General features: G+C 44.9%; 1 protein-coding gene across 4 annotated transcripts in view; it reads right to left on the bottom strand.

Moving 5' to 3' along the window:
• Window positions 1–13962, bottom strand: part of TRIL (TLR4 interactor with leucine rich repeats) — an 86726-nt gene extending 72764 nt beyond the window's left edge. For all 4 annotated transcript variants that reach the window (XM_004265676.4, XM_049714846.1, XM_049714847.1 and 1 more), the window contains exon 1: window positions 11051–13962. In XM_004265676.4, the coding sequence (XP_004265724.2) occupies window positions 11051–13483 (2433 nt within the window). In that variant the 5' untranslated portion in view covers window positions 13484–13962. The remainder of the gene's footprint in view (window positions 1–11050) is intronic.
• Between the last annotated feature and the right edge of the window lie 517 nt (window positions 13963–14479).

The following is a 14479-nucleotide window of genomic DNA, read 5'->3' as shown; positions in this document are numbered from 1 at the left end:
TAAAAAGAAACCAGGGCTTCCCTGGTGGCACAGTGGTTAAGAATCCGCCTGCCAATGCAGGAGACACGGGTTCGAGCCCTGGTCCGGGAAGATCCCACATGCCATGGAGCAACTAAGCCCATGTGCCACAACTACTGAAGCCCGCATGCCCTAGAGCCCGTGCTCCGCTACAAGAGAAGCCACCGCAATGAGAAGTCTGCACACCACAGTGAAGAGTATACCCCACTCGCCGCAACTAGAGAAAGCCCATGTGCAGCAATGAAGACCCAGTGCAGACAAAAATACATACATACATACATTAATTAATTTTAAAAAGCATTTATTAAAAAAAAAAGAAACCAAAGAAAATGCTAGGGAAATAAAAAGGTATCAGGGATGAGTAATTCCTTGAAGGGCTAATTAGCAGACTAGAACCAGTTGGAAAAAGATTAGTAAACTTAAGGATAGGCCAATAGAGATTATCTAAACTGAATTACAAAGATTTTAAACATGTAAAAGAAAAAGGAGTACAGAATATCCAAGAGGTACATAGGACAATAATAAGTGGTCTAACATACATGTAATTAGATTTCCAGGTAAAAGAGAGAAGGAAACCAGAGCAGAAGAAATATTTGAAAAACTATTTCAAATGGCTAAGAATTTCCTAAAACTACTGAAAGACAACCACAGATGCAAGAAGCTCAAAGAGACCTAAGCAGTTTGAACAATGTTTAAAACACATGGACACATCACAAGCACACTGCTGAAAGACAACTTAAAGAGAAAAATCTTGAATGCAGCTAGAACAAAGACAGACATTATATAGAGAAACCAATGTAATTAGAGCAGACCCCTTGCCAAAAGCTAAGCAAGCTAGAAGACAATAGAGAAACATTTCTAAAGTACTGAAAGAAAAAAAAGTCAATGAAGAAATCTCTACACCCCCAAAGAAATATCTCAGAAAATAAAGACATTTTCTGAAAACAAAAGACAAGATAATTCATTGCCAACAGAACTACAAGAAATGTTAAAGGAAGTTCTTCAGGTAGAAGGAAACTGGGACTTACTCTCATAATTATAGAGTACCAGAAATGATTTTTTTAAATAAGAATATATGTATGTATTATAAAACATATAATGTTATATATAAGTACATATATTATTTTATATAAACATATATATAATTTCCCCCAAAGAAAGCTGAACTGGCTATATTTTTAGCAAGGATAAAGAGAGACATTACATAATGCAAAGGGTTTGTTAGATAATAAGAAAAAACAATCCAAAATAGAGCTTCAAAATACACAAAAACAATTGAGATAACTGAAAGGAACAGACAAATCCACATTATATTGGAGACTTCAACATTTCCTTCTCAGTAATAGAGCAGATAGACAAAAGAAATCAGCAACGAAATAGAAGAGCTGAACAATACTATCAACCAGCCGTATTTACTTTACATTTATTAGATACTTTACATAAAATAGCAGAATATATATTCTTTTCATGTGCACATGGAACGTTTATCAATATAGAAAATATTCTGGGCCATAAAACAAATTTCGACAAGTATAAAAGAACTGAAATCTCTGACCACAAAGGAATCAAACTAGAAATCAACAACAGAATGATATCTGGAAGATCTCCAAATATTTGGAAATTAAACAACACACTTCTCAGGAGAAGCCATAATGGAAATCAGAAAATATTTTCAGTTGAATCAAAATTGAAATACAACATAACAAAATTTGTGGGGAAACTGATAGCCTTTATAGTACTAAATGACTATATTAGTAGAACAAAAAAGGTCACAATGATCTAAAGTTTTTACATTAAGCAACTAGAAAAAGAAGAGATCCAAAGCAAGGAGAAAGTTGAGAATGATGATGACGATAAGAGCATAAATCAATAAAACTGAAAAACAATAGTCAATGACATCAAAAGCTGACTCTTTGTAAAGATCAATAAAATTGACAAACCTTTAGCCAAACCGAAAAGGAGAAGACACAAATTTCCAATATCCAAAATGAAATAGGGGACATCACTATAGATTCTACTGATATTAAACGAATAATAGGAGAATAGTCTAAACAGCTTTATGCCAATAAATTTGATAACTTTGATGAGATGGGCAAATTCCTTGAAAGACATAAATGACCAAAGCTTATTCAATAATATTAGATAATCTGAAGAGTCCTATATCTATTTAAGAAATTTAATTCGTCGTTAAAAACCTTCCCACAAAGAAAACTTCAGGCAAAGAAGTGAACCACCAACATTTAAGGAAGAAATAATGCATATTCTACACAAGCTCTTTCAGAAAATAGAAATGGAAGAAACGGTGCTCACTTTATGGAGCTAGCATTGCTCTGGCACCAAAACCAGACACAGACATTACAAGAAAAGAAAACTAGAAACAAATACTCATTATGAACATAAATGAAAAAATTCTTCTTTACAAAACATGGAGAAGTTGAAACTAGCAATACATAAAAATGATAACATATCATGACTAAGTGGGATTCATCCTAGAAATCTGTGATTGGTTCAGCTCAAATATAATCAACGTTAATTCACCATATCCACAAACTAAAAAGGAAAATAATATGATCATTTCAATAATGGAGAAAAAGTAACTGACAAAACTCAACATACTTTCATGATAAAAACTCAGCAAACTAACTTCCTCATTCTGATAAAGGGAATCTGTTAATATATAAAATCTTGAGCTGACATCATACTTAATGTCAGTGATTGACTGTTTTCTCCCTAAGGTTAGCAATGAGTCAAGAAAACCTTATCTCACCACCTCTATTCAACATTGGGTTGCTGTTTTTTTTTTTTTTTTTTTTCGGTACTTGGGCCTCTCACTGTTGTGTCCTCTCCCATTGCCGAGCACAGGCTCCGGACGCGCAGGCTCAGCGGCCATGGCTCACGGGCCCAGCTGCTCTGCGGCACGTGGGATCCTCCCGGACCGGGGCACGAACCCGTGTCCCCTGCATCGGCAGGCGGACTCTCAACCACTGCGCCACCAGGGAAGCCCTAAAAACCAATTTGATTTCTATATGCTAGAAATGGACACCTGGGAATTGAAGTTTTTTAAAAGTACCATTTACAAAAGTATCAAAAATGTGAAATACTTAGAGATAGAGCTGACAATATAGGTGCAAGGTTTGCAGGCTGAAATTATAAAACATTTGTTAGAGAAATTTAAAAGAACAAACTGAATTGAGAGAGATACTGTATTCACAGATCAAGAGTCAGTATTAAGATGTCAATTATCACCAGCTGATCTATAAGTTTAAGGCAATCCAAATCAAAATCCCACCAGGCTTTTAAACTTTTTTTGGTTGCAACAACAAGCTGATTCTAAAATTTTTATGGAAAATTAAAAAAGCTAAACAGCCAAAATCAACTTTGATAAAGGAGAAAATGTGGATGATTCACACAACTTGATTTCGAGAAAATTTGGTATCGGCACAAAGACAGACGCACAGATCAACGGATCAGAATAGAGTGTCAAGAAACAGACCCACACGTAGGGCCAACAGATTGTTTTCAACAAAGTTGCAGATTTTTCAATAGAGAAAGTATTGTTTCTTCAACAAAAGTTGCTGGACCAGTAGATATACCTATGCAAAAAAAAAAAAAAAGTTATGGGCTTCCCTGGTGGCGCGGTGGTTGAGAGTCCGCTTGCCGATGCAGGGGACACGGGTTCGTGCCCCGGTCCGGGAAGATCCCACGTGCCGCGGAGCGGCTGGGCCCGTGAGCCATGGCCGCTGAGCCTGCGCGTCCGGAGCCTGTGCTCCGCAACGGGAGAGGCCCCAACAGTAAGAGGCCCGCCTACCACCAAAAAAAAAAAAAAAAAAAAAAAAAGTTAACTTTGCTGGATTCATACCTCACACCATATAAAAATCAATTTGAAATGGATTACAGTCCTAAATGTAAAGAAAAACACCGCTAGGAAAATGAAAAGGTAAACCACAGACTGGGAGAAAATATTTGCATAACATATATTTGACAAGGGACTTGTATCCAAAACACATATTCTTATAACCTCATAAGAATACAAAGAACCCAATAAAAAACAAAAGATCTGAACAAACACTTCCCCAAAGATACACAAGTGGCAAATACTTACATGAAAAGATTCTCAATATCATCAGTCATTAGGGAAATACAAATTAAACCAAATAAAAGAATACTACACACCTAATAGAATGGCTTTATTGAAACAGGGAAAAACCAAGTGCTGACAAGTGTGTAAAACAACGTGAAATTTCATACATTGCTGGTGGGAATGCAAAATGGCAGAGAGCAACTTTGGAAAACAGTTTGGCATTTTCTTATAAAGTTAAACACACACTTACCAAACATCCTAGCAATCCCACTCCTAGAATCTACTAAAGAGAAATGAAACACATTTCCATACCAAGACTTGTATGCAAACGTTTTAGCTGCTTTGTTCATAACAGCACCAAATGAAAACAACTCAAATATCCATTAATTGGCAAATAGATAAACAAAGTGTGGTACATCCACACAATGGAATACTACTCAGCAGCGGAAAGGAATGAACTTCTGATTCACACAATAAAATGGATGTATCTTAAAGCATTATGATGAGAGGAAAAGGCAGGCACAAAATGCAACATACTGGATGATTGCATATATATGCAATTATAGAACGGGCAAAACTATAGGGACAGAAATCAAATCTGTAATTGCCCATGGCTGGAGTCAGGGGGAAGGGGATTGACTAAAAAGGAACTTTTTGTGTCGATGGAAATGCTTTATATCTTGATTGGGGTGGTAGCTACAGGACTGTATGCATTTGTGAAAACGAATGGAACTGTACTCAAAAAGGGTAAATTGAACTCTACGTAAATTATACCTCAATAAACCTTACTTTAAAAAAAAGAAAACAAAATTGAAAAATGGAAAGAGAGGGAGAGAAAGAAAAGAAGAGAGAATAACATGACAACGAAATGCAATGCATGATTCTACATTGATCCAAGGGGATAATAGCTAAGAAGGGCATTATTAGGACAAATGACAAATTTTGAATATGGAATGTAGATTTGACAATAGCATTTTATGAGTGTTAACTTTTCTGATCTTGATAATTGTACTATGGTTATAATGAGTGACACCAACAAGGTATAAGAAAGAACAGCCTAAACAGAATTAAGCACAAGGCAAAAATAAACAGAAATTGGTGTGTGTGTGTGTGTGTGTGTGTGTGTGTGTGTGTCCAGCAATCACAACGGAAATAGAAAAAGCATACAACCAAACAAGGTGTGTGAAAGCACTAAGAGCACATAAATGAGATCTTCCAAGAAGCAAACTATATTCTTCTCAGAGCAAGTCACCCTTTTCCTTGGCACAAAGAGTGTCAGAAAGTCTTTCAAAAGAGATGGGAAGCAGAGGTCAACACCTTCTGAAAAGTGGTTCCAGAGCAGGTGGGGTCAGGGATATACTTAGCCCAGGGATGTACTTAGCCCTTTTTTCTTTGTGGAGCCGTTCCTGAGAATTGGGGAAGTAGTAAGTGTGCAAAGGTAAGAAAAGACACACAAATAGGTACAGTTTAAATGTATGATAAGCAGTCCTAAAGAAGAAATATAGAGATTCTGCACATGTAGCAAGGGAGCAAAACACTTCAGAGAGAATAACTAGAAAATATCAAACTAAAATTGTTTTAAAAGAAACCCTTCCCACTTCCAGCCTCAACACACACACCCAAAGCCACCATCATCAACAATACAACCACATGATGTGGTTACCATTTAAAAGACAAAAGATTGCTAAAAATAAAACTACTATATGATCCAGCTACCCACTTCTGGGTATTTATTCAAAGAAAACAAAAACACTAACTTGAAAAGATACCTGCACCCCCAATATTCATGGCAGCATTATTTACAGTAGCCAAGATATGGAAACAACCTAAGTCTCCATCAACAGATTAATGGATAAAGAAGATGTGGTGTATATATATATATATATATATATATATACACATACACAATGGAATATTACTTAGCCATAAAAAGAAGGGAATCTTCTTAGTGCCAAATTTTTTGCATTTTCCTGCTTTTTGTTGGCAATTTTGCTGTTTAAAAGGGCTCCCAAGCACAGTGCAGAAGTGCAGGCTAATGTCCCTAAGTGCAGAAAGGCTGTGACGTGTCTTAGGGGGAAAACACACAAGTTAGATACACTTCCTTCAGGCACAAGTTATGGTGCTGTTGGGCATGAGTTCAATGTTAATAAATTAATTATATATATTAAATAAGGTGTCTTTAAACAGAAACACACATAAAATAAGGGTATATATTGATAGGTTGATGAAAATGGTGTGACCAGAGGCTCACAGGAACCTAACCCTGAATTTCTCCTGGGAGCAATGGTTCAGTATTTTCTAATTCAATGTTTGCTGTGACCTTATACAACATAACTTCTGTGAATAAGGAGAACTGACTGTTAGAAGGACACATATCCAACTCACAGTGGTAGTTACTTTAGAAGACAGAGTGTGGGGAAGGAAGTCAGGGGTTTTGTCAATAAAGACATTTATTAAGGCTGAAAACAAACATTGCAAAATGTTAACTGTCATTGAGTGGTGCTAATATGGGTGTTTGTTATTATTTGCACTCAGTTTAATTTCCTAAAATAAAAATCCTTAGAAAGACACAATTGAGAAAGAAAGGAAATAAGAGGGTGGTCACCATTAAAAGTATGTCTGCACATGCTACAGTGTACATACACTAAGAGTTAAGTATACAGTCAGCTGTAGGGTAAGCATTACTTCATCAAAAACTGTAACTTGGAAAGGTGAATAACTGCTACTTGGCTACAGCTGGTCTAAACATAAAACAGTGCTGTCTGTCTCAGCATTAACTATGGCACAGAGCTAGCATTTATAAAACTTTGGTGAGTTTGAAAGAAATGTTATGAAGTTACACAGCCAGGAGATGCTGTTGCTTGCAATGTTGGCACATGACAATTTATTTCTCTAGTGTCCGATGCCAGTTCACAGCCAAATTACAAAGCCACGTTTCTGTGTCCATACGGAATCACACTGCCTGGAGCTTAAAATCTCTCAAACATATGTAATGGGATATTTTGGTAGTCTGCCTCAAGTTAAAGCAACCAGGTTTCAGGAAGCTACATTTTTTCCTAATTATTTCAGTAGTCAATATAAGTAAGTATAATCTCCAAATACTTCAGTCTCCCGTGCAAAATGAAAAGAACACTATTTGCCACATGATAGAGAAGGACGAAGTGACCTGAAATCCCTAGGAAAAAAGCACTTGTGTGTGCAAAGTATCCTTCTGAGTAAACTAAGAGTAAAAGGACACTTGGAAATGTTATCACTAAATTAACAGGAAGAGGGGCCCTATGTAAGCAAGACCATTTACACAGCCTTAGTTCCTATCTAAAGGATGAATTAACTTACGCCAACAGTTTACTAAACATAGGAAAGTTTGCTCAAGTAGTAGCATATTCACTTCCTTTTTTTAAGTAATGAGAAAGTATTTCAAGAGCTATCCTTCCACACCAAATTATAGAAGAGCCTCAATTAAACAAAACAAGGGGAAGGGAGAGGCACCTTAATCTCATTACATGAATCTTCTAATTGGTTAGGGCAGAATGCCTTGTCCGTGAAACTTCTAAAATGTATCATACAACTGTCATGCTACCAATAATACATCTAATATTTATTGAACACTTGCCCTGTAACCGGTGCTAACACTTTTTACCCATTTATTCCTTAAAATTGCACTATGGAGTCAGGACCCAGGATTCCCATTTTACTGCTGCAGAAGCTAAGGCACAAAGATTAGGTAAATGGAAAGAATGCAATCTCAGACGACTTAAAATTCTTTCACCACTTTAAAATCATTCTGAACTTTAGTGATGTTATAATTCTCTGAGATGATGAAGATATGAGGCTGGGTAGGAATCTGTCTTCATCCCGGGTCATGGTCTGGAAGTTTGAATACATTTCTGACATGAGAATGCTTCATTATCACTTATCCCCAACTCTCAGAGGCAAAGGGGGGAGTGGTTAAGTACAAACACCAGGTAATCCAGTGTCTATTGTAATAGTTTCTTAATATACAGTAGCTGCCCATGTTACTGTACTTCTGGTGAAAACCAGGTGTTTGGCAAATCAGTGAAGGTGGTCTGATCACACGCTAATTATTACCTGGCAGCATCACAAAATGACCTGCCCTCATGAAAGCAATAATCTTACAGGCTGAGCCGAGGACCCCAGACTGTGTCAATGGCTCTTTAATTGAACACTCCTACCTCTTACAAAGTTTATTCTTTTTTTCTTTAGGAGTTTTATTTTTCATGTACTTCGTAATGGCAAAGATAGCCTCCAGTTCAAGGTAATTCCTTCTCATTGACCATGAGAGTCAAAGGGCTTGACTTCTAATTCAGTGTCCTTTAAACAGCTGAATCCTGCTGAGACCCATCATTTTGCTGTCACTGGTGTTTTAACAGCATTTTCACACCACAGCTGACCACCTGCTTTTAGAGTCATCTCATTGTTTCTTTGGCTAGAAGGTCACACAGCATTTCTTAAAAATTAAGTCCACACTCTACTGTGGAAATGGAAATTAAAAGAGTGAAAGAGGAAAGACTTCCAGCTTATGTTTCATTTTCTTTGATGAAAACTGCTGTAGAAAAATGCAGTGTACCATTACGAAGGGTATAAAATATTGGAAACTCCAACAAGAAAACATCTCCATTAGTAAGTGGGTTTATTGACATAACTGAACATAACAATGTATAACATTTATTCATTTCCCACTGAAAGACTTTCCAGTGAAAGTGTTTTTACATGGATTTAGGCATTAAGCATTTTCAGTGATTTTTGCAGTTGAAAGGGTAGGTGGTGGGAAGAACCAGAGGTGTTGTTCAGACTTTCAATGGGACTCACTTTATTACACTACTGTGTAAAAGCAAGAGCTAAGAAATGCAATTGCTCTCTGAATGAAAAAGCTAGGAGCACAAAAGGTGCAAGATAACCAAAAGGTTGCACATAAGAGCAAACAACTACACTTCTCCCAAGTACCAATACGCTTGGAATCTGAAGCAAGCCCTGGCAGCAAACTAAGAATAACAGCCTATTTCCTGTGGTTTATTAAGTTTGGACCCCACAGATAAGACTGCCAGAAAAACAGCTGTACTTTAAGTGGTCTGGACATTTACTCATCTGAACATAAACAAAGATCAGCTCATTTAAATCCCTGTGTCCCGACTCAGCTGTTGGGACGACGGCAGGCCTGGCTCAGTGGAGGCCAAACATAAAAGGAGTGGAATGGGGTTGAAGGATCCCTGGACTATGATAGATTCCCTGAGTCTTCAGGACCCTCGGGGGCTTAAGGCCCTAAACAGAAGATTCACTGTTAGCCTTAGCACCTTTGCAGTGGCCTCCCCGGCACCCCACTGCCAATGAATCTACAACCACGGTGAATACAACCATCCTGTACATCTTCCAAGTGACTGCGTTTTTTGACCACACACAAAATTATTAATGTAAACCAAAGCACTACATTTAGTGATAAACATCTACTTCATAAATATCAGGGAATGAAAGTATCCCAAACAGCTGAAAACAACTGAACAAATAAAGGAGCCTAACCCTAAGTTTAAAACAAAAACATTTAAAAGAAATACTGCAATTATTAACTAAAAGATAAGATTTAATAACATGGAAAAAAAACACTGGGTAATGGAGGGATTCATTTGCAAAATATATAATTATTTCACAGTGAGGTTTAAGTACTCATAATCTTCTGGTTTTAGTAGAAACATACAACCACCGATGCACATTTTTTCACATTTTCCCCCTCTACTCTTTCATATAAAGACAATAACATGATCAAACATTATACTATCAATTGCAAGTCACCTTTTGCTCACTTCCTATTAGGAAATTACCTTGATCACTTAACTGTGCAACTCAAGAGAAGTAGGGCACAGTCGACTGCGTGTCACTGATGAAAACGTGAGAGGTACCACATCACATTTATTCCAATCTGGACAGGTTGTCAGAGATGTGGTAAGTGAACTAGAACACTGCCATTCCCTATGGGGTCATCGGTTATGTACACGTTACATTCTTCTATCGAGTCTGGCATTGACATTTCCTTTTCCACATATAGGTTTAAAAAAATAAAATTAAAAAGCCACAGGAGCAACCCTGACAGAGAAGTCTTGCATGCAGCCTTCTCCTGAGAAACTATGTAATCTTAGTTAACCCCAAGGTCAGCAAAAGTTTTTGTGGTGTTAATGTTAAAAGGAAAATAGTTGAACTGCCCGGCTCAACTAAAATAGTCCTTGAGTTTATTGGTCAGTGTGTTAAATGTTAGAGCTCTTCACATTGTTGAAAAAGAAAAATAGCGTCTCTAATTATTTAAACATTAAGTTTTCCTGAATGTGCTATCAACCAACAAAGAGTTCCTCTGCGAGTGTTAAACTTTACCACCTGTTTACAGCATCGCCCTTCTTGGCCGAGACCACCAGGCCAGGGGAGTCAGTTGCCAAGCCTCCTTTGTAATGGTAATAAGTTCTTTTTTCCTTAAATAGAAACAAAACTCCTCTGTTTGACACTGAACAAACAAAAAAAGCATGCATCCAAATCTCTTTCTGGTCACGTAGGGAGCAAGGAGCACCCTTTTCTATCCCAAAGGGGGCCAGCCTACTGCATTACAATGCCAAAAAAACCCCCAAAAAACATCCATTCTCATAGCTGCACCAATGTCTGCACGTTAAGAAGGCCTCCTACCTCTGGACCCCACCATCCATTTGTCCCCTACTCTTGCTCTTGACCACCAATACCATCCATTTACTTCACAAGTGAGCACTGGGATTGGAAGGTGGTGCAGAATTAGCCATCTGTCCCCTTTGGCCTCTCTGGCAAGCGCACAAAAGGGGGAAAAGAGGTCGGATAAAATGAGATCTTCCCCTGAGGGGGGCTGCGGGGGCCCGCGGAGAGGTGGCTCCCCTCCTCAAGGCCAGTGAGATGGTCTCCACACCCCTGGAGGCCCGGATCTACCTAGTCGGCAAATCGCTGCAGGAGATGGTCCTCCCGCCTCAGGCTGCCGCCCGCGCCGCCGCCCCCGCTGTCCATGAAGCGGTCGCACGGGAACTCGATGAGGTCCGCCTCGCTGAGTGCGCACACGGTGGTGCGCGGCCGGTGCGACTGGAAGCCAGAGAAGTCGGCAGACACGCCGGTGCCCATGGAGCGCAGGGGCCGTCGGGTAGAGTACATGTGGCGAACGTGGACGGGGGCCCCGCCCTTCCGCCTGGCCCGCAGCTTCCTACGCAGCCAGCGCGACGCCCAGGCCGCCAAGGCCAGGAGTACCAGCAGTGCGTTGACGGCCAGCAGGGCCAAGGTCAGCAGTTGGTAGTCGACGCTGCTCTGGCTCCCAGGCTCCGGCAGGGTGACCAGCCCCGCGCAGTGGTCCCGGGGAGCCACCGGGCAGACCCGGCCGCCTAGCACGCCCTCCACGCACACCAGGTAGGGGGTGTCTGCCCGCAGCTCGCGAAGCGTGGCCGAGTCGCTGCGCTCAGGCAGGTAGACGAAGCGGTGGAATTTAGGCTGCTGGCCAAAGCGGTCGAAGAGTAGGCGGAAGCGCGCGCCGCCCAGCGTCCGGGGACTGCGGTGCTCGCGCACCGCCCAGCGCACCGCGGCGCTGTTGGCGCCCACCGCTTCCACGGTCAGGTTGCACAGGATGAACTTGTTGAAGTCACACGGGTCGGATACCAGCGGCGGCAGGCCGACCCCGCCGTCGGACTGGGCGGTGCTCTCCTGCTGCTGCGCAGCCAGGTGCTGCTTCGCCGCGCGCTGCCAGGGGTCGCCGGCTGGCGCAGAGCCCAGCGTGGCCGTCGGGGTGGGCTCCGTGTGGGCTGGATCCGACGGAGTCGGACGTCCCCGCCCAGGCTTCTCGAGGAGGTCCAGGGGGTGTGGCGCCGGGCCCGCGGCAGCAGCGGCGTTGGAGCTCGGCTGCTGGAGGCCCGGACCCCGCCGGCTCAGCCTTAGGGCGCTGCGGTTACTCAAAAGCTCCCTGGCGGCCCCATCCCAGGTCACCCCTGGCAGAAATCGACCCCTTTGCTGTGGCTGTGGCTGCGGCGGCGGCTGCTCCGCGAGGGCACCTGCAGGGGGCGCCACCTCCTCCCCCGGGGCTGTGGGTAGGGCATGCCGCTTGCTCTCGGCAGTCGGGGAAACCGAAGGTGAGGGATCTGTGCAAGACCCGTTCTGCAGTTGCTGGTCGTCCAGGTAATCCAGGTACTTGCCCCGCAGGGCCGGAGGGTGGCGACACTGCACGAAGACGGTGAGGAGCCGGCCCTGCGAGTGCCAGTCACCCATCCAGCGCTTCAGGTCCCTCAGCCGGCAGTCGCAGGTCCAGCCGTTGCCGTCTAGATCCAACCGATAGAGGGCTGGGCTGGAGGCGAAGATGTCCCCGGAGAGGGCACTGAGCGCATTGTCGCGCAAGCTGAGCTCGCGCAGCCGGCCCAGGTGGCCAAAGATAGTGGGGTGCAGAGCGGACAGCTCATTGCCGCTCAGGTCCAGCGCCTCCAGGCTGTGCAGAGGCTCCAGCAGCGCCACGGGCAGCTGGCTCAGCCGATTGCCCTCCAGGCGCAGCTCGCGCAAGGCCTCCAACCCCCAAAAAGCCTCGGGCGCGAGGTGCGTGAGCTGGTTGCCCCTGAGCGAGAGTAGGCCAAGGCGCGGCAGGTGCTGGAAGACGCGCGGCCCGAGGTGCTGCAGGCTGTTGGCCGAGAGGATGAGGGTGGAGAGAGAGCGCAGCGGTGCGAAGGTGGCCGCGTGGCGTAGGGAGGGCTGCAGCTCGTTGGCAGAGAGGTTGAGGAAGCGCAGCTTCCCCAGATGGGCGAAGGCGTTCTTGCCCAGAAAACGGATCCGGTTGGACTCCAGATGTAGGTAGAGCAAGTTACCCAAGGGGGCAAAGACGGCGTCCGGCAGCGCCCCCAGGGCGTTCCCGTCCAGCCGCAGCTTGACCAGGCTCTCCAGTCCCTCGAAGGAGCCTCGGCTGAGGCGGCTGATCTCGTTCCCGTTGGCGTAGAGGATGCGCAGCTTGCGCAGCGGCGCCAGCGTGCCCGGGGCGAGCGCCTGCAGGAGGTTGTTGCCCAGGTAGAGCTCCTCCAGCCGCGAGAGCTTCTCGAAGGTCTTGGGGTGCAGAGAACGGATCTGGTTGTACTGCAGGTCCAGCCGTCTGAGCTGCCCCAGGCGGTGGAAGTCGAAGGCCGTGATGTTGGTTATGAAGTTGCCGCCGAGGCTGTAGGTGAGCACGTCCTGCGGGCTCGGCAGCGAGCTGGTCTTGGGCACGGCGCGGAGCCCCCTGTTGGTGCACAGGAGGTGCTGGGGGTGCTGGCAGTCGCAGCGCTCCGGACACACCGGCTGGGCCCGCGGCGGGAGCGCAAGGCAGCCGCACACCACGAGCAGGAAGCGCAAGGCGCGGGCAGCCTCCATCGCCGCCCGCCCTGCGTTCTGCGGCCCGATCGTCCTCTTGGCCCGCCGGCTCTGTGTCTCCTCTGCATTCCCCTTGGCCTGGCCAGAGTCGCTAAATGGCCTCTTTCGGACTTAGCAGCGCCGTCCAGCCCCTCCTCCGCCCTTTGTCCGGTGGCTGGCCCGGGTCTCTGCAGGCGGGCTTTGCCTGGCCAAGTCAGGCGGCGCAGGGCGCTCCGCGAGCTCCGGGTGCTACTTGTTGCATTTTTGCAGAACTTTCTCCGGGTGCGCGTCGGGGGCGGGGGGGCCGTGGAGGGAGGGAGCAAGACCTGAGCTTTTTGTTTGCAGCTTGAGTCCGGAGAGCTGGATTCCCTGGCACGGATTCTCCCCGCCAGCGGATTCCCCAGCTGCAGGCGGGAGCCCTTCCAAGAGCTCCTCCGGGCGCGGCTTGGCTGCTGCGCCGGGGAGGCTCGGCCCCCGCAGCCCGCGCCTCCTCGCTCCCAGTCCGGGACCGGTAGCGCGGCCTGGGTGGAACAGCCCCGGGAGGAGCCGGGGGTGTGCAGGCTGCGTCCGGAAGGGACCCAAGTCTGCGAGTGGCGAGCAAACCGGGCGGAAATTAGTTCTTCCCACACTCTGCCCCCCGGGGATGCAGGCGGGGGTGGGGGTGGGGGGAAGGAGATGGCGGAGGGAGGACAGACCCCGGTAGGGGGAGGAGGAAACACTAAGTGGCTCCGCGTCTGGTCAACCGGAGCCCGGGACGCCAAGTGAGAAAAGTAGGGATTAAAAACAGCTGTACGAGTCGGACACGCCGGGCTGGGGGCGGGGGTGGATTACCGGGCGAGCAAACGGGATTTGCAGACAGAAACCTTTTTATTTCAGACGAGCACACCAGTCGCTTCGAAGCAATGGGATCGCGAGTCGTTTTATTAGTTTTTAAGACACTTGCTCTTCCAGGTGGCCCCCTGCAAGAAGTTGGGGCAGCACGGAACCTGCCAGCGTTCTACGGGAAGTTTCGGGCAG

The sequence above is a fragment of the Orcinus orca genome, chromosome 9 (assembly GCF_937001465.1).
Source record: "Orcinus orca chromosome 9, mOrcOrc1.1, whole genome shotgun sequence".
NCBI classification, from domain to species: Eukaryota; Metazoa; Chordata; class Mammalia; order Artiodactyla; family Delphinidae; genus Orcinus; species Orcinus orca.
Note: the sequence above shows the minus strand (reverse complement) of the source record. Positions and strands in the feature narration are given on the sequence as shown.